At 53.4% G+C, this 24925-nt stretch overlaps 1 protein-coding gene across 2 annotated transcripts; it reads right to left on the bottom strand.

The window, feature by feature from the left end:
• Window positions 1-136: 136 nt before the first annotated feature.
• On the bottom strand, window positions 137-23906 carry SCAMP2 (secretory carrier membrane protein 2). 2 transcript variants are annotated; one of them, XM_045795186.2, is made up of 10 exons: window positions 23725-23906; window positions 9843-9911; window positions 9300-9398; window positions 8630-8758; window positions 7429-7546; window positions 6744-6872; window positions 6296-6455; window positions 5144-5245; window positions 1904-2024; window positions 137-1709 (listed from the first exon to the last, which is right to left on the bottom strand). In XM_045795186.2, exons 1-10 carry the CDS (start codon window positions 23779-23781, stop codon window positions 1575-1577), a joined length of 1119 nt encoding a protein of 372 aa, XP_045651142.1. In that variant the 5' UTR covers window positions 23782-23906; the 3' UTR covers window positions 137-1574. The 2 variants fall into 2 exon arrangements, with proteins under 2 accessions (XP_045651142.1, XP_045651141.1); XM_045795185.2 differs by lacking the exon at window positions 8630-8758 and having other exon boundaries at window positions 23725-23904.
• Between the last annotated feature and the right edge of the window lie 1019 nt (window positions 23907-24925).

Raw genomic sequence — 24925 nt, 5'->3', positions numbered from 1 at the left:
GAAGGGGCTCGGCCCCTCCCACACCAGCCAGAGCAGGGCGGCCAGATGCAGAATCTGGCCACTGGAGCCTCGAGCTCAGTGCAGGCTCTGTGGGCCACTCCCACCCTCCCAAGGCCACCAGACATTAGGACTAGGGTTGTCTGAAAATGTCTTGTTTTTATTTAAAGCACAAAAATTGAGACATAACATATACATTTGTACATGAAGAAAAAAATACCAGAAAGTTTACAAAACCTTGGTTACTGCCATGATCATTCAGTGGCCCTGGGGCTGAGTGGGCTGCCGGTCTGCACGCTGTCCTGGGGTGGGCCCCAGGCCCCAGAGGCAGGCAGTTGGTCAGCTTTTTGAGAAGTCCCCTCAGTCCACACACCCACCCTGTGTACAGCCTTTAGAGGACAGGGTGCAGGTTTTATCTGTTGATTCCCAGGTGCCCATCACACGGACACACTTGACGAATCCCCAGGACCAGTGACAGGTGACCTAGGTTTTACTGAGGGGATGGGGGAGCCCTCAGAAAAGTGGCTCATCAGTCCTGCATGAGGGACGCAGTTCTGGACTGATTCTTGTCCCCCCGCCCCCAAGAGTCATACACATGAGATACTGCTGAACGGAGAAGGCAGAGTGGGGTAGAATCTGAGGCCACGGCAAAGGGCCGCTGTCCTTCAGGAGGAGAGGAAATTGAAACAGGGCCAAACCACACCAGGACAGTCAGACTCCACCCTCCTAGACAACTGTCAAAGGCTGGGCAGGACTACTTGGGGTCAGTGTCCTCCATCCCTTCCTCCTCCCCAAATCCCAGACAACCCTCCTGCACATTCATTAGGTCTAGAGAGGGGAGAGGGCTCAGAGACGGCCCAAAGGGCACAAGTACCCCCACACCAGGAAAGTGCAGGGGGCATTAAAGGGCTATAAATCTGTGAGAAACATTAAGGCAGGGAAGAGCCTGGGAGCGACCATGCCAGAGGCTCTGGAAGCCCAGAGACCACCTCAGAGTGATCTGGGGAACAGAGCTTTCCATCCACGTGGACTGCAGCTCATCTAAAGGGGAGCCCTTGGGAGACTACCCCAGCCTGGGCAGGAAGGAAAGGCAGGACTGTGGAAGCCACAGGCTGGGTCTGTGGAGCCAGATTCAGGCCAGGCCTGCTGGGGGAGGAGTGGAATCCCAGGATCCTGGCAGAAATAAAACTCCAGCTGGTGTGGGCCCAGGTCAGCTGGTGATCCCAAGTGTGTGCATGTATGCGACGCACACGTGTGTACGTACGTGTGTAGGGGGAAGTGAACTACAGTCCCACTGCTTCGAACCTACCGAAGCACCACCAGAGAAGGAAAGACAGCTTTTTTCTTTTTTCTCTTGTGTTAAAAAAAAAAAAAAAAAAAAGGTCCCTGTCCCTCCCTCCCCTCCCCTCGGGCAGAATGGAGAGCAGGCGGCTAAGGAAGGAGGGAGGGAGGAAGGACCGTGCAAGACCCTCCCCAGGTCTGTGCTGGGCATGACCACTGTTTAAGGCACCACGGCAAGTGCAGCCAGAAGGCAGGCGAGAGAAAAGGCTGGGGCAGAGGAAGGAGAGGCAGGAGGACTAGTTCCCCTGGAAGGCTCCTCGGGCGGCAGAGGAGGCGGCGCTGCGGAAGGTCCTGTTGCTGAAGATCCCCTGGGAAAACTCCTCCTGGGCCTGCTGGAAGCTGGCCCCCGTCCGGCGGTACAGGGAGTGCACCTGCGGAAAGAGGCTGGGCTGAGAAGTGCACCCTGGGGGCCCGCCTGACCTCCCACCCGAACCCTGGGGACAGTCACTGGACCTCTGCGACCTGGGGGGCCCAACTGTCTCCAGTGATGGGCAGCCCCAAGGCGAAGGCAGGGAAGAGGCGCCTGCTTGCTCAGGCTGCGGTTGGCCCAGCGGCCACCACTCACCCGCTTCAGAAGGAAGAGCGAGAGCACGGCGCACAGGGTGAAGAAGCCAGCCACCACCATCATGATGATCGACACAGGCAAGTGGTCTTGCTTCAGCGTAGACAGGGCTGCAATCCAACCACTGCAAAGGGGGGAGGAGGAAGCCAGAGGGGACACAGTGAGAGTGGGCCCCAGAGGTGCCCGTGAGGGTCTCCTCCCTAAGTGGCTGCTGTAGGCTGACCAGCCACCACCCAAGCAGCTCCCTACAGCACGAAGCCGTGGGCCGGAGGCCCGGCCTCTGTGAGGCTGACAGGCCCCACACTGCCCTCGGACAGGAGTCGTCCAAGCCGCTCTAGGGGACGTGGAAAGCCTAGCTGCTCACTCCCAAAGCCCACCCTCTGGGAAAGAGGACCACTGGCCAACCCACTGCATTCAGCCTATCACCTCAGCTCCTCCTGCTGGGACCCAGGGCAGCCCCTCTGCCTCCAGTCGGTAGGAAGGTGACCTTCCTGAGCCCCAGTGGTTCTTATCTATAACGGGGATATGCCCACATCTCCTGATTTAAAAACTCACTACAAAGCCACAGTTCTCAAAACAGTGCAGTACTGGCACAAGGACATACAGATCGGGGCGCCTGGGTGGCGCAGTTGTTAAGCGTCTGCCTTTGGCTCAGGACGTGATCCCGGCGTTCTGGGATCGAGCCCCACATCAGGCTCCTCCGCTGGGAGCCTGCTTCTTCCTCTCCTACTCCCCCTGCCTGTGTTCCCTCTCTCGCTGGCTGTCTCTCTCTGTCAAATAAAATCTTTAAAAAAAGAAAAGAAAAGAAAAGAAAAGGACATACAGATCAATGGAAAAGAACTGAGTCCAGAAACAGACCGATACATGGATCATCAACTGATTTTGGACAAGGGTGCCAAGACCCCAGTCTGTCCAACAAACGGTGCTGGGCAGCCACATGCAAAACAATGAAGCTGGACCCGGACTTCAACCACGCACGGAAATGGAACTCAAGATGGATCAGAGACCTAGTATGAGCTAAAACTAAAATACCTAGAAGAAAACAGTTTACTCTCCATGGCTTTGGGTTGGGCGCTGGTTTTAGATATGACACTGAAAACATAAGCAACAAAAGAAAAAAACTGGACTTCATCAAAATTAAAAACTTTTGTGCATCAAAGGACACTAATACAAGAATGAAAAAATAATACACATAAGGGGGAAATGTGTTAATCTGATAAATTAGTATCCAGAATACATTAAGAACTCGACAACAAAAAGGCAACCCAATTACTAGAGAAAGACCTGAACAGACATTTCTTCAACCAAGATACACAAATGGCCAAAAAGCACGTAAGAGATAGCACATAGTGCTAACACCACTAGTTATTCAGAAAATGCCAATCAAAACCACAGCGAGAGGGGCGCCCGGGTGGCTCAGTCAGTGAAGCACCCAACTCTTGATCTCAGCTCAGGTCTTGGTCTCGGGGTCATGGGTTCGGGCCCCATGTTGGGCTCCACGCTGGGTATGGAGCCGACTTAAAAGACCACCACAGTGAGATGATATACCTCTAAGTTGGGAACAAAACAAAATAAGACAAAACAAGCATTGGTGAGGCTGTGGAAAAACAAGAACCCTTGTACACTGCCAAAGGAAATGGTGCGGCCACTGCAGGAAACTGTTGGCCACTCCTCCACAGACTGACCACGTGACCCAGCAATTTCACTCCAGATACATAACCGAAACAACAAAACCAGGTATTCGAAGACTTGTACAGAAATGTTCATGGCAGCACTGTTCACAACAGCAAAAAGGAGGAAACCACCCCAGGGTCTGTCCACTGATGAGCAGACAAGCGGATGGACGAGCGCTCCATAAAAAGGATGTACACATCCGTGTACAGCATGAGCCTTAAAACAATCATGCTGAGTGAGGCCAGCGCAAAAAACCACATGCTGTATGGTTCCACTTAAATGTCTGGAGTAGGCAGATCGAGAGAGAGAGAGAGAGAGAGAGCGCGCACGTGCGTGCACGCGCACAGGCAGCTTCATGGCTGCCAGGGGCTCCGGGAAGGAGGGAGCAGGATGCCTGCTAATGAGTAGAGAGTCTCCTCTCAGGGTGACACAGATGGCCTAGAACTAGACAATGGACAGGGCTGCATAACACTATGGATCTACTTAACGCCACTGAATTTCTTACTTTAAGATGGTTTAAGTCGTCAATAAAATAAATTTTATGTTCTGTGTATTTTATACTTGATAACAAGAAAGGGGGGATTCTATCCACCCAGCCGTGAGGGTTGGGAGGTGAGGTGGGGAGGCGCTGGGAAGCTGGAGGCTGCTGAGCTTGTGAGGGGGGAGGGGGGAGGGGGGAGGGCAGGGGGCAGGGCAGGGGGGGGGGGCCTGGACCAGAACTCAAGCCTTCTGACTCCCGAGCTGGGGAGCAAAGAGGCCTTATGCCATAGCCTGTCTTCCAGGATGCCACTGAGGGTAGTGAGTGATGACACTTTCAAAGAGAAAGGGGCCATCCCAGAAACAGCAGAGCGAGATGGATGAGGGGTGGCGGGAGGGCAGTGGGCACGCTCGGAGCGCAAGATGAGTCAGCCCCCTCCCTCCGCCCTGCATTTGCCAGCTCCACTGGAGGGAAGGGACCAAAGTAGCACAGCCCTTCCAGGCTCAGGCTCTCAGCCAAGTGGCAGCCTGACCTTTCTATAATGTTCCCTGTGCACTGGGGCAGAAAGGAAAACATCAGCCAGCAGCTTTTCTTTTTGAGGCTAATTTTGAGCTGAGGGCTCTGGCACCCAGGAAACTCAAGCCAGCTCTACGCTCAAAGCAAGGAGCCAATCCAGGAGAGGCTAGGGCTCCAGCTCCTGACATTACATGGCCTCTGGACAAAGTCACAGCACAGAGTCCACAAAAGGCCAGGGCCTCTGTCCGCAAGTGCCCAAACCCGAGGGCTCGCCTGGGGCCTGTAGAAGTAGCACCAGCCTCTTGGAGGGCACGGCAGAAGCAAAGAAAGAGGACGCAATCCTCCACAGGACGTAGCCCTGGTCGCCTAAGGGTTCAGGGCAGGTCCACCCACAACACCCCAGAAAGTGGTGAACAGGCGAGGCAGCGAGTGGCGACCAGTGAAGAACTGGAGGGGCATGAGGATGCCACCAGCCCCTGGGTCCTCTGGGAGGGCTCTCTGGGAGCGGGGAGACAGGGCGAGAGAGGCCAGGCCGCCTCCCAAGCATCAGCCCCGCATGCTGCCCCAGGTCTCACCTGTCCCCCAGGCCAGGGATGCCAACCAACTGGATGATATAGACCCCTATTTGACAAAAAAACAGGAAGAAGAACACGAAGAAGCTGAAAGAGTTGTCGGACCTGCGGAGAGAGGGGGAAATGCACGTCACAAGCGGGCTGGGGGTTCGCTGCTCAGTATTCCTCGCTTGGCATGGCATTAGGAGCCCCGAGGCAGGATGGGAGTGCAGACAGCTCCAGGGGAGCAGCCACACTGTCCAGAGGACACATACATCCACAACCATAATCAAAAAGGGTTTGCCACTCGTTGCCCTCCAGTTTAAGGGGTCAGTGCTTGCCACTCTACTCAAAGAGCTAATAAAGTTGCTCCCCAGAGGACGACATAAAGAGCCTAACGGTCCATTTCCTGGGGTACGTATCTGCACTTCTTAAGAGACAAGGAAATCTAGGCCAAAGGTATAAATATCTAATAATAAGACTGTTGGCCTGGGTGGAAGAAAAGGTATTTGGGGAGAACAGAACTCTAGACCAAACCTCCATCTCCATGTCCTCGAAGGCTGGCGTACTGCCTGAGGAGTGCATGGGAGGGTTTGGCCCCTACTGCCCCTCTCTCCCTGCGGCCTGCTAGGTTCCCAGGCTTGAAAGCAGCAACTCGGAGGCGCCATGCCACAAGCCCTGAGGGTCTGTGAGGTGGAGCCGCTCATGTCCACACTGCCTATTCTAGGTCAACCGGTCTGCACTCAGCAGGCTCAAGAGAGTTCCTGGGGAGGCAGGGGAGAGGCGTAAACAAGCTTGGAGCGATAAGCCATGGAGAGCTTATCAAAGGGGACTCCCTAAAGCCTCAGAAGGGAGCTGAAGAAGCCCCGCCCTCTTCCCAGTGACGGAAATCCTAACGCATCAGACAGCATGGCAGCAGGTGGGAGCGCACGGACCCTTCTCTAGGTCTCCCATGCCTAGTCCAAGGACAGTGCCCAGAGCAGACCCCGGGCACAACATCGCAGGAAAATGGCTCCTGACCCCCGTCTGCTCCAACTGTGGGTAGGAATGGGAAAGTGGATCACCCCACCATCCTACTCTGCTCTGAGGCTGGGATGGGGTCCCTGGGCATAAGGCCCTTGGCCTGCTACCTGGGATGCCAGCCATACTCTACCCCCTTGCCCCAGCCGCACTCACCTGAAAGCCTTATAGATGGGTCGGTACCAGCAAAGGAAGGCACAGGGGGTGAAGATGATAAACCACAGGATCGAAAGGCCGAAGTCCACTCCCTTGGAGCTGTCGACTAAGAACCACGCCAGGCAGGCAAGCAGGTTCAGAAACAGAGTCACCGAATGCACTGGGGAGGGTGAGGAGAGAGAGAGATGGGCTGGTGCCAAGGGGATGGAAGGGCTCCCAGGCCTGGCAAACCACCCCCTGGAGAGGACATGAGGTCCATACAGCGAGGGCAGCGGCAGAAACACCACAGATCATGAAGAGCCAATCGTGCGGGCAGAAGGTCCCCCAACCCCCCCGGCCCAGCACTGAGGAAGGCTGGAGTCTGCGGGGAGGAGCAGCTGGAGCAGACAGGGCTCTGGAGTGCACCGCATTTCCCCCCCGGAGCTCCGAGGGCGGGGCCAGGACTCACACATCCAGAGATAGTACAGCATCTTGCATATCCGCTGGTAGTCGGCAGGGATCTCCACCGAGAAGTCCTGATAGAAGCAGGGCTTGACAGGGCACCAGAAGGGCAAGGGCGGCCAGTTGTTCTCTCTCACTGTGTACAAAGAGGCAATGAGGTCAGGCTTGGCCTCTGCAGCAGCATGGTGGGGTGCACACCCCAGCAGTTTACGAGCCAAACCAGGGCTCCCAGAAGGGGGCCGGCAAGTGGGGGTCAGGGCTGCTATGGGTAGGCAGTGGGATGGGCAGAGTGGGATGGGGCATGAATACCCACAAGCCCACACCAGGATAATGCATCCCAAATGCACTGGGAAACAGAGCAAAATGGCCTAAGTGATGATTTTTACGAACAACCAGCCCGTAAGCACAAGGGGTTATCATCATGAAGGTTAGGGGGAATCGCACGCAGGACCAGCGCCCCTTACTCTAACAAGAACTTTCAGAGCAGGAAGGAGCGTGGAAACAATCTACAGCCGCGAGGACCACCCTGCGGGTCTCCCGGCCTCCACCTCACTGCTCTTCCTGGCGCTGGCAGCGGCGCCGCTGAGATGTTCTAGAGCCCAACAGAGCTGCGGAGCCGCCCCGGACCAAGCAGGCTCAGCGGAGGCTCCTGCGCCAGGCACGCTGGCCCAGAGACCAGTCGCCTCCCCTACCGTGTAAGTTGGCCACTGTGTTCTGCAGCTCCCGCTCCTTGCGCTCTAGCTCGGCTGCTTTCCTGTCCAGCTCTTCCTGCTGCCGAAGCAGGCTCGCCTGTGCTGCGGAGGCCACGGCCTGGGGGGCACAGAGGGTGGGGGCAGCCGGACATGGGAGAAGGAGGGACAGCGTCAGCCTGAGTAGGAAACCAGAAGGGCCTTGCCCCATGCAGGGAGAGCCAATCCCAGCCCCACAGTGTCTTGGGTACCAGAGACCACCACAGAGACGCCAAGGCGACCTGTCTCCTGTGACACCTCTGTCCTCTTAGGTGTTAACCAGCCTTAAGCAGGGCTCTTGTCTCCCCTTCCTCCCTGAGCTTGAGATGAGAGAACTATCCCCCATTCTGGAATCCAGGCAAAGCTCAATTACAGTGACCTTTGGGGCAACAGCAAAGGGAAAATGGCCTCACGAGAGACTAACCTTAACCAGAAACCCGGAGAGCCACACCTCACTTGAAGAGCCTGGAGGGTGTGCGTGTGAAGGGGACACAGTGCAGGCCTGCTAGCAGTGAGTGCGGGGAGGCACACGAGGGCAGACCAAGGTGCACCTAGGGCCTCAGGGATCTCAGCACCACCCCACCCCACCCCCAGGTGCAACCCCTGACGTCACCTGAACTGTGACCAGCTACATCCCAGGCCAGCCCCCTAGGCTTGGCCCTGCTCTGCCCAGCTGTGCATGCCGAGTCCAAGCTTTATCCCCTGTCCAGGCAGAGCAAGGCCTCCAAGGGAGGCATCTAGGGAGCTCTACGTGAGGCATTCCAGCCCAGGGCCCCGGGACCCGCTCCTGCCGGGAGCCACTAGTGCCCAGCTCCTCCTGAAATCTACAGTCCTTAGGGAATGGCTATCAAACCAGTCACCTTGCAGGATGACAAACCGGGAGTATGTGTACATACGTACGTGTGCATGCGTGTGTACGCATACACACGCTCACTCTCTCCCTCTCTCCAAAGAGAGTTTTCGAAGAGCTAAGGCTGCCTTCGGGAGGTAAACTTCACGCCCTGGGGGCAAAAGCAGGACCAGAATTGACCACGCTGGACCATGGTGAGGGTCTTAGCCCTCCCTCCCAAGTCCGGTCAGACAGTGGGAGCAGCTTGGGGCCCACAAGAGTCCAAAGCCCAGCTCGGGCCTTGCCCTCACTCCCGCTCATCTACACTTTGCCTACCTTCGGAAGCCTTCGCATGTAGCTGTCTCTGAGAATACTATCTCCTCCTAGTAGCATCTGCCTCTCTGAGAGCTCGCTCACTGCCAGGAATCTGGTAGGCAGGAACTTGCTGGCCTGTCTAAGCAGGAGCTGCAACATACGACTCCACTGTGGGTCACGCTCACCAGCGCGGGGCGGCGGGGAGCGCGCGGCAGGGCGGTGAGGGGATGGAGTAGGGGATCAGGCACGAGGCAGACAAGATTTACAGTATTTGGTGAAGGGACAAAGAAAATAAGAAGGAAGGCAGGAATAAAAGAGGTAAAAAAAGAAAAATGAGAGAGAGAGAGATTCTGGGCCTCAAGTAAGAGAGGACAAACCAAAGGGTCCACAAGGATCTGGAATGGCACGAGAGGGGCAAATGCTCTCACCGAACACACCAAGGACTCCTGTCTGGTAAGCAGAGCTTATTTTCGGTGGTAGTAGTGGGCTGGGGGTGAGGATCTAGGCTGGCTGAGCAGACCCTCCATGTGGAAGTGACCAGCTCCAAAGAGATTATCAAGAGGGCCCTTGAAAGGGAGCCAAGAATGAAGGCCCTCTGTCTACCCCCTCCCCCAATCTCAGGGCTCAGGTACTGGTCTGGGTGCTTCCCTTGCTGGAAAGGACAGGCTGAAGGGATCTTGGTCAACAGTACCTGGGGGGTTGGCTGGGTTGGTTCCACCGAGGGCTGGAGAACCGCTGGCTGCGAGGGCCCAGGGAGCTGTGTGACAGGAACTGTTGTCGCTGCATTTGTCTGTGTGGAACACACCAAAGGAGGCAGGTGAGTGGCTCCACCGGTCAGCCACACAGGGACAAACCCACAGCAGGGTAAGTGGCATGCCCCTGCCTGTGAGGGACATTCCCTCTGGGGCAGGCCTGGGCCTACCTCTGTGGCTTCCTGGCCATCAAGCCTCAGGCGCTGGGCAATGTGATGCTTCACCCAGCACCCCTGGCTCTGCTGGAGTCACAGCTCCCCAGCACGGTCCTACTCTCTTCAGGGAGGGGCCCAGATCACAGATCCGGAGGGGAGAACTGGGGACTTCTTCACCCTTCCCCCACCCCAAGCTCATGTTAGGACTGTTCCTTTGAGGGCTGAAGCTTCTCAGAGTTGCCTCTGCCTCTGCCAAGGCTCCTTGCCCCAGAAACCTAGCACCAGCCAGAGGACCCAGGGACCCAGAAAGAGGGCATGCTCACCAACCTCTGAGAAGGGGTTGAATTCAGCCAGGCCACCTTGTGGAGCATTGGTCAGCTGGGTCACAGAGGGATCCTGCAAAGGGAAAAAAACAAAAACAAACAAAAACAGCCATGAGACGCCCTGGGAAGAAGAGAGAACCTTGACGAAGGGGAGGGACATCGCCATCTCTCTCGCTCTTTTTTTTTTTTATGATATGTTAGTCACCATACAGTACATCCTTAGTTTTTGATGCAGTGTTCCATGATTCATTATTTGCGTATAACACGCAGTGCACCATGCAATGTGTGCCCTCCTTAATACCCATCACCAGCCTATCCCAGTCCCCCACCCCCCTCCCCTCTGAAGCCCTCAGTTTGTTTCCCAGAGTCCATAGTTTCTCATGGTTCATTCCCCTTCTGTTTAACACCCCCCTTCATTCTTCCCTTCCTTCTCCTAACGATCTCCCTGCTATTCCTTATGTTCCACAAATGAGTGAAACCATATGATAACTGTCTTTCTCTGCTTGACTTATTTCGCTTAGCATTATCTCCTCCAGTCCCGTCCATGTTGATGCAAATGTTGGGTAATCATTCTTTCTGATGGCTGAGTAATATTCCATTGTATATATGGACCACGTCTTCTTAATCCAACCATCTGATGAAGGGCATCTCGGCTCCTTCCACAGTATGGCCATTGTGGACAATGCTGTTATGAACATTGGGGTGCACATGGCCCTTCTCTTCACTACGTCTGTATCTTTGTGGTAAATACCCAGTAGTGCAATTGCTGGGTCACAGGGTAGCTCTATTTTTAACTTTTTGAGGGACCTCCATACTGTTTTCCAAAGTGGCTGTACCAACTTGCATTCTCACCAACAATGTAAGAGGGTTCCCCTATCTCCACATCCTCTCCAACATTTGTTGTTTCCTGCCTTGTCCGTTTTTGCCATTCTAACTGGCGTAAGGTGGTATCTCAGTGTGGTTTTGATTTGAATTTCCCTGATGGCTAATGATGTTGAACATTTTTTCATGTGTCTGTTAGTCATTTGTATGTCTGTATCGGAAAAGTGTCTGTTCGTATCTTCTGCCCATTTTTTTGATTATTTGTTTCTTGGGTATTGAGTTTGAGAAGTTCTTTATAGATCTTGGATACCAGCCTTTTATCTGTAGTGTCATTTGCAAATATCTTCTCCCATTCCATGGGCTGCCTCTTTGTTTTGTTGACTGTTTCCTTTGCTGGGCAGAAGCTTTGTATCTTGACGAAATCCCAAAAGTTCATTTTTTCTTTTGTTTCCCTTGCCTTTGGAGACATGTCATGAAAGAACTTGCTGTGGCCAATGTCGAAGAGGTTACAGCCTATGTTCTTCTCTATGATTTTGATGGATTCGTCTCACATCGAGGTCTTTCATCCATTTGGAGTTTATCTTTGTGTATGGTGTGAGAGAGTGGTCGTTTCATTCTTCTGTATACAGCTGTCCAATTTTCCCAGCACCATTTATGGAAGAGACTGTCTTTTTTCCACTGGATGTTTTTTTCCTGCTTTGTCAAAGATTAGTTGACCATAGAGTCGAGGGTCCATTCTGGAGTCTGTATTCTGTTCCATTGGTCTATGTGTCTGTTTTTGTACCACGACCATGCTGTCTTGGTGATCACAGCTTTGTAGTATAGCTTGAAATCAGGCAATGTGATGCCCCCAGCTTTGCTTTTCTTTTTCAACATTTCCTTGACGATTCGGGGTCTTTTCTGGTTCCACACAGATTTTAGGATTGTTTGTTCTAGCACTTTGAAAAATGTCATTGGTATTTTGATCAGGATGGCATTGATAATAATTAATAATAATTAATAATTGGTCATTAGTAATTAATAAATAATTACTAATTAACAAACATTAACTATGTTTATTCTTCCGATCCATGAGCATGGAATGTTTTTCCACCTTTTTGTGTCCTCTTCAATGTCTTTCATCAGTGTTCTGTAGTTTCTAGAATATAGATCCTTTACCTCTCTGATTAAGTTTATTCCAAGATATCTTACGGTTTTTGGTGCTATTGTAAATGGAATCGGTTCCCTAATTTCTCTTTCTTCAGTATCACTGTTCGTGTATAGAAACGACATCACCAACTCTTGGCCCCTCCTAGGGCCAGCGGGCACCCCCGGGGATACCTGGCTGAAGGGAGACAGATAAGGCCCTTCCTGGTGCCCTGAAAAGCCTCTCAGGAAGGCTCCTGTGCCCAGCCCCTGCCACACCAGAGCTGTGGTCTCTTCTCCCTTTCTGGAAAAGGAGGAGTTCAGCCCCGATGACTTCCCGGAAGAGACCCAGAGCAAGCTTCCCACTCTGGTACCTTGGAATAGATACCACCCATGTCCTTGTCAGTGCCCTTTTCCAGATTCAAAACAGTTCACAGTATTTACGTCTAGGGACTGGGGGGGGGGCAGGGGGAGAAACGTATTTTTTACTTCATAACCTTTCTGTACTGTTGCATTTATTATTTTACAGAAAGCACTTATTCCTCTTCTTTTTTAAAGGACAGTGTCAGGTTCTGGAACAAAAACACGCTGCTGGCCGCCAGTGCTGGTTTTATTAAGCCAGGCGCACTTGCTAGGAACAGAGGCATGAAGGGCTCAGACGAAAAGCCAGGAGAATGTTTTTGGGGTTTTTTTTCCTGGATTCTTTTCAAAAAATGCAAAAATGTCCTCAGACCACAGTTTTTTCCTGAGTTTTCCTTCCTGAGTCTTCCCTTCCCCATCTGACCTCTGCCAAGGCCAGCCCTCTGGCCTAGGGCCCGCACAGCACTCCCTGTAATCTCCTGCATCCCAGCAGCCTCCCTGCTGGCCTGGGGCCAGTGGCCAGCAGCCTCATCCTGCCCCCTCCCCGCACTCTATCACCCCTTTCCCCTCCCCTTCCCTGTACATAATAGGTACGGGGCTCAGGTCCAGCTCGACAGCGAGGCCTGGGCTCTGCGAGAAACAGCTGTGAAGGATGGACACGAGGCTGCTGCACTCTGCCAAGGCCCCGGTTACAAGGCCTCCCCTGGCCCCCTAACCCTCCCAACAACCCCCCCCCCTCCCCAGTCCCTCACAACGGTCCACATGCTCCCGTCCTGCTGGCCCAGCTTCACCTCCACTGGACGGATTCTCAAACTCAATATTCACATTAGACACACCCTCAGAGGGCAATCCCCTCACATCTCAGATGTGGAAACACCCTCACCACGGTGCTGTACTTGTCTTAGGTCTCAAAATGGTTGGCTCCCTATTCTGTACGTTCACAGAACCAGGGGACAGCGGTGACTGTTCTCTCTGATGTTTTTCACAATACCAATTCTTGTCTTCCCACCTGGGCTTCCGGTTCCGGACCGATGAGACTGGATGGCTGGCTGGCCCCAGGGTCTAGCCCAGAGCTGGGCACACAGCTCCAACTGACTTCTTCTCTCTGGACATACCTCATCTCTGCACCCCCACCCAATTTCTTCTGCAAGGAGGTCACATGGCTATGTCCCTGCCTGGTGGCCCCCGCAACTTGGACAAAGTGACAGGTGAAGTTCAGAAGGCCACCTGAGCTGGAGGAACTGGCCTTGAGGTTATTCGTTGGCTGAATGCCTAGCAGATTTCTCCCAGAATCACTGGGCTGGCTTCCTACAAGAAAGATTTGGAGCTCAGGCTCTGTTCCCCTTTCTGGCTCCACAAAACACCAAGCCACAGCAGACTGGGTGAGCTGAAGTCACTGAAATCAGATCCACCATCCAAGGAACTGGTTACCTGAGTCTGTGTCACGGGACGGAGGACAGAGGGGTGGCTCTGGTAGCAGTTTCGGGTGCTGGCCCACATGTCTGCCTGAGGTGCACACATTTTAATAGGCAACCTTCAGACCATGAAGAGAGGTCACTTCCTTGACCAGAAGGCAAAGCCCAAGAGGATTCCAGGGGTGGGTGAGCTGACTCCTTGGCCTAGAGTGATCTCTCCTCCTTTTCACTAAAATCTTCAACACTTGGTCCTGGCCCCCTCAGCAGTCTCACCACAAACACTGTCTCCCCAACAGCCTGTGACCTCTGCAGCCAGATGCTGCCGTGACTAGTTCACACTTCTGGCTGCTAGTGCTTGCCGAAGGCCCGACGCGGAGAAGCACATGGGATGTTTGAGAGCCCACGCCCTGTGCCCTCCTCCACTTTCTCTGGGAGGCACCGCCCAAAAGCTGGGGGGGGGGGCGCCTGCATCACTGCAGCAGCCCCAGGGCCTCAGAAGAGGGGCCTGGAACACTCTGGGAGACCTGGGCTCTTTCTGAAAGATGAGAAGCTCAGGCCTGGCGGGAGAGGAAGGGAGCTAACACTGACAGTGTCTACTATGTGCCAGGCTTACACAATGACGCTATGGTGAAGTTCTAGTCACCCCAAAACTGGCCACTGTGTCAAGCCGTCAGAAATAAAGGTTCTACCAGCCTTCCTCAACCTGGCTCTTCGAAAGAATTCTGGCCCAACGCCCTAAGGCATCCCCTGTCTTCAACGACCTGACTTCTCTCCCGGGCACCTACAACAGTCCTGGTTCTAAACCATCCCTGAGAATGGAGAGAACCGTCACTTCAGCCAGCTTCTGTGCTGTGGCTCAGCTGAGGAGCCCTGGCTGAGAAAAGCTACAACTCCCCGCCCCCCATGTCAACGCCATGACCACCCTGTAGCTGGAGAAAGCCCCAAATCAGAAAGGGGAAGTAGTCTGTCCAAGATCTCAGGGGTAGTGGCTGAGCCGGATCCTGAATTTGTCTATCTCCAGGGACACGCCGCTAAGCCTGAGAGGGGAAGGCCTGCTCAGCAGCGTAGCCCCAAAGCCTGGTGCGGTCGACAAACGGAAGGTGCTCCATGTGCGGCTGAATGAAGGCACCCCACTCCTGAGGAACACCGACAGGGCACATGAGTGAGCAGGACAACTGTTTCTCTTCAGTTCTTTATTCCTGGACTTCAGGAAGTCCTTGGCGAACCCCCATGGTAGGAGACACGCAGAGTTTTGCAGTAAGGACCACACCGACCGGTCTGAATGAAGACCCTCAGCTTCTAGCCCGAACCACAAATAAGTCACAGCAGCGACCTCCTTTCCCACTCGCCAAACATCAGCGGACTCGTAAGCGGGTCAAGTAGCTATTTCAAGGGATGGCAAGAACTAAGTTTCACCTATAGAGAGGTAACCTAAAACCCCTTGGTACACAAAGGACTCAGACTGGCTAATGCCCTTCGCTGAATTTGTAACAAAGAAAACACGCCTGCACTCAGTTCTTTTCATTCAGGGAAGAGTCACGGTGTGAGGGCCACACCACGACGAAGAGGGTGCAACTCTTGCCCTCCTGGAGCCAAGGATCGAGGATTCTAGCAGAGACTTGTGTGTGCAGCACAGGAGCCCAGGGCAGAGTGAGCAAGGGAAGGGGGGGGGGAGACAGCGGAGAGGAGGGGCCCACCACCGCTGGGGAAGGGGAACCCTTCGTGTAGCGGCAGCGAGAGAGGGAAAAGAGGCAGGCAGGCAGGCTGGAGCTCCGCAGGGAAGGGCCCGGGAAAAACACGCTTGTTTCCGGTTTGGCAGTCACTTTCCATGTCACAGGTCCCGGCCGTGCTTGAGCTGTGACTTTTCCTTGCTTTTCCATCCCACACTCCACCCACGCTCCCCATGTGGGATTTCAGGTTCCAAATAAACACATTAAATAAATACCTCATGAACAACAACAGAAAACACTCGGCCATTCTCTCTGGGAGGCAGTGTTACCAATACTTTGGAACCTCTGTGAAGTCCTATTTACTTTGGAGACAAGGCTGTGCGTCATGGGACAAAAAAGGGCAATCATCCCCAGCCCGGCTGGCTGGGTCCCAAGTGAAAAGAGCCACAGTTAACCTCGGTACTGTCCTACCTGAGACTCCATCCTGAGGAAATACGATAAAAATGTGTAAAGATCTGTAGCTGCAAAGATATTTATTGCACCAATATTTACAATAGGAGAAAAAATACACGGGCGCCTGGGTGGCTCAGTCAGTTGAGCATTTGACTTCAGTTTCTGCTCAGGTCATGATCTTGGGGCTGGATTCCGACGGAGCCCTGAGCCCGGCTCCGCACTCAGCAGGGAGTCTGCTTGAGATTCTTTCTCTCCCCTTCCCTCTGCCTCTTCCCCCACTCACTCTCATTCTCTTTCTCTTAAAAATAAATAAAATCTTTAAACAAAAATCGGGGAACGACTTAAACATCCAATGACAGTGAGCATAAGAATGCTTTGGTACACATCCCCTCAATGGTCTGCACAGCCATGAAAAATCACAACTATGAACACAGGGCAGCAACACAGAAAAGGCTTTGTTATATGAACCCCAAGTAACAATTCTGTCAAAAGCACTCATATGAAAAGAGACTGGCAGGAAAACACATCAAAAGAACAATGGTTGCAAAAGGCAAGAAATCTGGGGCGCCTGGGTGGCACAGCGGTTAAGCGTCTGCCTTTAGCTCAGGGCGTGATCCCAGCGACCCGGGATCGAGCCCCACATCAGGCTCTTCTGCTATGAGCCTGCTTCTTCCTCTCCCACTCCCCCTGCTTGTGTTCCCTCTCTCGCTGGCTGTCTCTATCTCTGTCGAATAAATAAATAAAATCTTTAAAAAAAAAAAAAAAAAAAGGCAAGAAATCTAAACGATCTATTTTGTCTTCCAAATTTTCCATGTGATTATGTTATTTTTACCTTAAAAAAGCACATGCGCCCACGCCTTTTTTAAAAGAGCCTGAGGACCCACCAAATGAGCAAGGTGCACGCGGGGCCTCTCTCCCTGCCACGGCAGTGATGTACAGAGCAGCCCAGAAAAGTGAGGCTGAACCACCCCGCCGGGCACCTGAGGCCTCCAGGCCTTGGCACCTGCACCCCGGGCAGCGGTTGGTCCGTGGTCAAACTGAGCCACCTGCCACCCCTTCCACCTTTGTTTCCTCCTTACACAAACCGTCCCACACCATGCACAGGGCTCAGACACCGAAAAAAGGCCTTGGTTCCTGCGCTTGCGAAGAGAACAAGCAGGAGGGCGGAGGTGCGGCAAGATGTGCACTGAAGAGGGCGACGCACCTGCTTCATGGAGGAGGGAGGGACTAAGCGGCCGGAAGTCAGGGAAGGCTTTACTCAGGCGGCACCCAAGTCGGATCTTGAGCGATGACAGACGTTTAGCAAGCACGAAGGAGGGCGGCAAGAGCAGTGTTAGCAAAGGCACAGCAGCTCGAAAGGATGTGGGACCGCCCAATCAGGTGGCCGCCAGGATTCACCCAAGGCAGGACCAAGGACACGGAAATTGACTGAAAACCCTGCAAGGGAGCAGTGGGCAGGACAGCAAAGGAGAGACGGTCTGCCATGAAGCAGGGGCGGGGGGCGGGGGGCTATAGTTAAGGGAGAAGTGAGGAGGTATGGGAACGTATGGCATTTTCCCTTTTTGGCACCTGTGCCCAGTTGTAAGGAGCCCACTGGTCAGCAGGGGCTTATGGACCTTCTGAGGTGGGTCACTTAATAAGCCTGTTTGCATTCAGCTAGGGGGCCACTGTGGGCCCTTCTACCTGACTCAGGTTTCCAGTGCTCAAACCCGTCGCTTAAAAGCAGCTTCTAGGGGCACCTGAGTAGCTCAGTTAAGGGTCTGACTCTTGGCTTTGGCTCAGGGTGGTGAGATCAAGACCAGGGTTGGGCTCTGTGCTCAGTGGGGGATCTGTCTGAGATTCTCCCACTCCCTCTCCCCCTACCCCCGCTCTAAAATAATCTTTAAAAAATAAAAATAAATAAAAATAAAAATAAATAAAAAATAAAAGCAGCCTCTACACCGGAGAAGTTTCCAGGGGCTGTGGAGTGAACAGTATAGACAGAGGAGCCAGGAGTGCCAAGGAACCAGCCTGAAGCAGGGGTCCGGGCAGGCTGCAGGAGTTTGGACCCCACCCGTGGGCAGAGCAGGGCAACTGGAGACTGGCGTCTGCCGCAGTGCAGAGAGTGCAGTGAGCAGCGAGCAAGGCCTAGACAGGACCGCAGTCCACAGGGGTGACAGGACCAAGGCATGACAGCTGGGAGCAGAGAAGAGGGGACAGACCACAGACGCCCTGCTCAGGGAGATGCCACAGGCTCGGCCACTCTCTGGGCAAGAAAGGAGGAAGGGAAGTTGAGGGACTGGGTGGCTAGCTTGGGTGACTGGTGAACAGAGCCACTGCTGAGCAAGATCAGTGATCACGGGGGAAGAGGAACAGGTTTTTCAGGAGTGGCTGTGTGGGAGCAGGAGAGGCCCGGAGAAGATCCCGAGTTGGTCTGGAGACAGCTACGGACTAGGTCTGCTTGAAAAGGTTGGCAACGTCCAGGTGAAACATGAGACTACTGGTTTGAAGCTCAGGAGAAGGTAAGGGCTAGAAGTCTAGGTCTTTGTCTGTTTTTTGGGTTTTTTTTTTTAAGTAGGCTCCACACCCAACGTGGGGCTTGAACTCACAACCCTAAAATCAAGAGTCACACACTCTACCAACTGAGCGAGCCAGGTGCCCCCAGAGCTCCAGATCTGCGACCGCGGGGATGTGGGTGCTACTCTGAGCCACAGTGAAAGAGGACTTCGCGGCCCCTGTTCTGACCTCAAGCATTCTAGCTGTGTTCTTCTTTCCAGCTGGTCCCTGGGCGCAGGCTGAAGACCCTGAGGGCCAAGCGTCCTCTGATGGGAACCGAAACTACCCCCTCAAGCAACAAGGACTGTCCTGAGCCAGCAAGACTCCACCTGTGATTGCCTTGAAGACAATGAGCGATTTAACGTTCACTGCAGACCTGCACAGACCCAACCTTTGCCCCACACTTTCCCGACGTAAACCTGAAAGCCTTGTCCCGCACTTGGGCGACCCTCTTTGGGATGCTAGCCCGCTGTCTTCCCGCTGTCTTCCTGGTGTCGGGCTCCCTGCGATTAAGTCCTCTCTTGTTTCACCACCACTCATCTCTCCGCCTCTGGATTTTGTTAGTGGCAAGTGGCCTGTTTGGGTCCCCGGAGCCAGGTGCTCCTGCACCCCACGTGCTGGCTACAGTGTAAACGGAAGAACTTAGAGAGGTAAACGGTGAGAACAAAGTCAAGGACAGAACTCCAGGTTTCACAGCCTGAAAACAGGCAGAAGGTGGTGACAGTCCCAGCGTTAAAGAGGCCAGGGCAGAGAGAACCACCAGAGGGACTGGCCAAGCTAGCGAGTGTGCCCCAAGCAGCAGGCATGCCCCAGGCCCACAGTGGGAGAGGCGGCAGGCTCTCAGGGGGAAGAAGTGCCTGGGGCTGCAGGGCAACAGCAGGCAGAAGCGACTTTTGGTTCTTGGTGCTCCGTCACCAGAAGTAGGAAATACCCTCTCTCCCCATCTGCCAGGCTCTCTGCTCTCGGCCTAAGCCTGTCTACCACAGGACTCTGCCCTTCCTCCTCAGATCCCTCACAGCTCCTTCTGGCAAGTTTTGACTACCGTCCTCATACCTACAGTGTTATCGTGCGCAGCTAGCATTTCTTGGCTCTCCTGCCAGGTCAGAAGTTCTGGCAGGCCACGGGCTCATTTACCTGCACCTCCGGCACAGGCCCTTGGAGCAGCAGCAGCTCAGTGCTGCCCATACAGGTGTCGGCATCTCAGCGGGGCGCTGCCGGACAGGTCACACCTTGCTAATGTGCACAGCACTCTTCTCTGAAAGAGCGGCAAGTACCCCTTGTTGGTCCTGGTTAAATATTACCACCGCTCTGAACACAGAATTATCCTACTCCAAGCAGCTGCAAAGAAAACCGAAGTGTAGGATTCAAGTTCAGCAGTGTCTCCAGCCAGGTGCTTTCTAGCACCCAGCCTGGCTCCGGGTGCCAGCCAGAGGCAGGGAGAGGACTCCCCTCCACCCCAGTCTGCCAGCTGTCTGGACTCCCACTGTCTGAACTTTACCATTTTCAACTTTCTTGAGACAATGCTCCTATTGCACAAGAAAGTTCTAACAGGTCCATCTGGTGGTTTTAAGAATTCCCGAAGTTACAGTCAGCTGGAGCCCATCCTCTCCGGGAAGTGGCAAAGCCTCGCTGTCTGTGCAGGGAGTTTTGTTCACACCCAAATCACGTTTCTGCCACCACTTTCTCCTCCCACGGGAGAGAAACGTTTTAAATCCTTGGGAAGCAGCCACACCACTGAGATTATCTTTTAATTGCGAGGAGGCAACGTGTGAAAGTGATATTGTGTGATCTGGCAACTCAGGACGCTGAAAGGTTTTCTCTGTTCAAGCACCACCAGCTACTTCACTCCCCCTCCTGAGATCGATGCCGTCTGCCTGGGGCAACATGGCAGAGATGCCCAGTAGGAAAGCAGCCCTGGCGCTGGCCTGGGTGACCTGCTTGTTGGCGGACTGCTGGAACCTTCAACAGGCGTGCCAATGCCCACCTGCAGCCCTCTCCCTCTTCAACACCCCGACAAGCCTTCCTGAGACGCTCTTGGGAGCAGCCACGCTGGGATCAGTCCAAAGCAGGACCCGCATACCCAGAGATTGCAGAGCAGATGCACCATAATTAACAGAGGGATGAGGGAGTGCCAGGGGAGGTTGTGAAATCGGTAATCCTTGGCTTGCAGTTTCCTGCTTCCTCCTGGAAGTTTGGTAAAACTTCTGCTGCGCTCTTGTGACAACTGTGTGCTCTCCGCTCTTACAAGGCAGGAAGTTTCCTAAGAATCCCAATCATAACTCTAGGCAAAGAAGAGGTCATAAAAGCCCATGCCCACTGTGCAGGGGGGAAGATGGAGGCGGGGAGCAGGAAGTGGATAAAAAAACACGGGGAAAGAAGTCAATTTAAAGGCACACCGGAAGTTGCACGGCCTATTACAAGAGCTGGCAGAAAAAGGATTCCATGGTTGGATAAGTCTGAGAAGTGCCGGGTCAGACAAAGTTGAGCACATGTCTTTACTGCAGGACTGCTCAGAGCCTTTCACAAACTAACAAGCCTTGTCAATCTGCAAGAAAAATGGAATTCAGAGTGACTCCCAAACTTATATGACTACATAACCTTAAGCACCTTCTAGCACTGGTATTACTCAGAACATATGCGGCTAAAAAGCACAGCAGATGTGTCTTAAAAAGCTCAATATAGGGGCGCCTGGGTGGCACAGCGGTTAAGCGTCTGCCTTTGGCTCAGGGCGTGATCCCGGCATTGTGGGATCGAGCCCCACATCAGGCTCCTCCGCTATGAGCCTGCTTCTTCCTCTCCCACTCCCCCTGCTTGTGTTCCCTCTCTCGCTGGCTGTCTCTATCTCTGTCGAATAAATAAATAAAATCTTTAAAAAAAAAAAAAAAAGCTCAATATAATCTGTATTATTCCAGCCCCACACACTGGGGAAAAACTTGCATAGCTAACACTAATTAGTGAGTACTAACTAAAACTCACTTAGCTAGTACTAATCACCCCTACCAGTACTCTCATTCCAAGAACAGGGGCAGTGATGACGAAGATACATTCTTTCCTTAGCTGGCCTAAAAAACCCCAGCGCAGTTTAAGACCAATATGTGAACTTCAAAAGCCCCAGATGTGGGCTCCTTCCTGCTGCGAATTAGCTGGTGACTCTGGCACGTCCCGTCCTTACTGGGTTCCTGGTTTCCTCCTCTCGGGACTGAGGGTTTACAATAGATTTCGGAGGATGCCCCCTGGATCTAATAGGCCTCCATGGACTCTGAACACTGAGTATACTTTCATGACCTACCACGGACTGACGGAAAACATGACTCTGCTCTGAAAGCTGGTTAGGTGTGACAGTTTCTGAGCCTACTGCCTCTCCCCTTGCTCTCTCCTGAGCTCTGTGCTAACACCCTGGGTAAATGAAGCTGGGCTCACACCCAGTCACCCCAGGGCTGCACCCTCCCAATGACCCAGCCCTGGCAGTCAGGGAAGCAAACACTTCCATCACAAGGACAGGGAGGGCAGCTCTCCAGGAGAGCTTGAGGGCCTCACGTCCAAAGCTCCTTCTCCCCACGGGACTGTGTGCCAAGAGGAAAAACCCAGGCCAGCATAAGGAGGAGCGGAGCCACAGCCAGCCAGCTTTCGTCTTCCCACACAGGATTCCCCACCAGATGTTGCTCTTTACAGGGCCACAGCTGCTTCCTGTCCTGTCATATCCTGGGGCTGCCTGATGGACAGACTGTCTCACTTGAATGCAGAAGTTACTTCTACCACAGTTTGCACAATCATTCCTGGGGCTGAAGATGCGGTTTCAGCCTAAGACTTTCAAGCTGCTATTAATACAGGGCAGCATTCAGGCCAATTATCTTGCCCACTGCTAGCGCTGGGGACAAGTTCTTTGCATCTTTGGACAGCTGACTGCCTCTCAGATAGCAGCAGACATTTTATTTCTGATTCTGACAGGAAAAAAAAAAAAAAGCAAATCATTACACAGAAGGCATTCCAAGAGACTACTAGATCCTTACTAAAACTCAAAGTCCAGTGTTATAAAGCAGTTTTGGAATTAAACCAAACTCTTACCAGATGACACCGGCAGAAAAAAAAATGCAAATGTTTTTTTCTTACTCAATTGAGATGACTGCATTACATAAGAGACAAGGTTCCATCAAGAAGCATTAAGCTGCAAGAGGAATGTTCAGGATGTTACAAAGACCAAACTACTAAAATTTGCCCTGAGGGCTCCCTTTGACTAAGTACCTTGAGACCAAGAAAGAGGCATAAAATGTTCACTCTGACAGTATACAATTATTCCCTGCTAGTCTCCTTTGTCTTTGCTCTGACCCTTGAAGGAATTCAAGGTGAGAAAACTCATGCTGTGAGCTGCAGGAAGGACCCCTCTAAGTACTTCCCCCACACCTGCAGGAAACTTTGCAGCTGCCAATGGCCAGAATAAAATACAAGCAGATGAGTTAATGTGCCTGGTGACATCCTGACAGAGCAGAAACCTCGGGGCTCATAAATCACCAGTCAGCACAATCAAGCTTCCCTAGAACTGGTTTTGAGCAGACATGAAACGAGACACAGGAGATGCGGAGCTAACAGAAACCCCAGCACTTCGCTGTGTTAAAAGAATATCCCTGTACCCTCAGCTCAAAAGCAGAAAGGTTTCGGCTTTAAGTAGGAAGACTTCTTCCGCTATCCTTTGCTCAAAAGATCAGGCCAGCTCAAAGGTCAACACATCTCTACTACCCTAACAACACACACAGGTCCATCAGACCACAGTTCTTGTGCTTCAAGACCCTCAGAGCCCCCTCACTTCTCCCTCCCTAACCTGGGCTCTCCCTCCTATCTAGCTAAAATCCCAGTCCAAACTAGACCCGTGGCCAAGGTGTGGAATTCTTATCAAGTCCGTATTTCAGCGTGCGTTGGCTACCTCCCCACCCTCTCCCAATCTTCCTTAGCAAATCTAGCAAATCTCAGTGGGCCTCCTATACCTTGTAGGCTAGTTTGGCTGTTCGGGGGGTCGGGGGAGAGCTGAACTTGGGATCTCCTTCCCACCAGAAGCTTCCACCTCTTCATTTTGTTGTCACCCTCTTTCCTAATGTCACTCAAGGCAGGGGTCTCCCCAAGACTGCGGGATGGGGTAGCCACACTTCCCCCTCAGTTGAAGTCGCTTCTCTCCTCGACGCTGGGGTGGGTCTCCCTGACCGCGTCTGCTTCAGTCCCCTTCCTTAGCAGGGTCCAGCCAGAGGGGCGACATCCGGAGAGCTAAAGGGTCCCACCACCTCTCCCCGAGCTAGGGGGTCCCACCACCTCTCCCGAAGCTACAGCGCCCCGCCCCCTCCGCAGTTCCACCTGCTGCTAGTCCCGCCCCCCCAGACACTACGATAGGCCAGCCCCCAGAGCCCATTCTCCCATTGGGCAAACAGCCCGTCTCTCCTACGCCACGTCTCCCGGCTCCAGCGAAAGACGCCCGAGCCGCGGCCTTTGGCACTAGAGAGAACTGAGTTGGGGGCTCTACCTGGAAGGGGTTTACGTCCACTGGGTCTGCGAAGGGGTTGGTGTCGAAGGACGACATGGCGGTCGGAGGCTGACGAGCGAGCTCCGCCAGCGCTTCTGCCTCCGGGCACCCAGACCCAGCGGCGCTCTCCGCGCAGACCCTCCACTTCCGGGAGCGAGGCAGCCGTTCTGGCGCAGGCGCAGCGCCTTCCCAGGGGGCGTGGTCCTGACGTCACAGAGGCCCGCCCCGCCCTCCTGCCCAGCCCACTACTGAGCGGCCGGTGGGCATTCCGCTTCCACCGGCTCCTTTCCTATATTTGCGCTTCGGGCTTAGGGGCGGCACCCAGGCACAAGGGAGCCGGAGGCGGAGAAGTTCCCAGCAGCCTCTCGGTCTGATAGCTTCTAACTCTGTGTTGGAAAATTCCCAAGTAAACTCAGCTAAGTGGAGTTGGAAAATTAACCCCTTCATTTCCCTGGAGGGCAAGTTTGGGAAGTAGCACTGGTCCAGGCAGGAGACTGGAGTCTGAGCCTATTTCGGCGGGAGTGGGAAACGGAGTTCCTGACCCGAGAGGACCTCGCTGAGCCAGGCGAGGGTTCTGTGGGAGAGCCGAGCAGAGGGGTTCTTATCGGAAGAACCGACGGTGCAGCTGTCCCACACACGTGCTCACGAGCCCTGATTCTTTTAGGTCTTGCCCCCTGCTGTCAAGTTTTACCGTTTTAGTGATGAGGATCCGTGAGCCCAGGACAGGTTTAGGGCCTGAGCTGGGATTTGAATCTGGACATCAAGCATTTGTTAAGTGAATAAGAGACTTCAACAATGGGGTTGATGGCTGCTCCTTCATATCTTTCTGCTGGTCATTTCTGCTGCCACCGAATCCAGCCACTGTCATTCTTTACCCTGCTCTGCTACAGGGCTAGTAATTGGTCCATTGTTATTTATGTTGTAACCAAAGATCGCTTTAAAGGGGACAAAATACTATAAAATATTATTGTAACAATATTGTTTATTTAAAATACAATTACAAAATAATATTATTATATTATTTTAAACCTTACTGCTTAAAGTCTTCCGATTATTTTCCATAAAGACCCGAATTCTTGTATGGCCGCTAGGTCCTGTAGGATCTGCCCAACCTATCCAGCCCTCCTAGTGGCTTTTCAGTTCCTCAAACTTCCCTTGTTCCCTCCTGCCTGGGAACCTTTGCCCATGAAGTTCCCTCTTC

Source organism: Ursus americanus, chromosome 28 (assembly GCF_024610735.1).
Source record: "Ursus americanus isolate L20-20 chromosome 28, mUrsAme1.1.p, whole genome shotgun sequence".
Classification (NCBI taxonomy): Eukaryota; Metazoa; Chordata; class Mammalia; order Carnivora; family Ursidae; genus Ursus; species Ursus americanus.
This window is presented reverse-complemented; position numbering and strand designations above follow the sequence as displayed.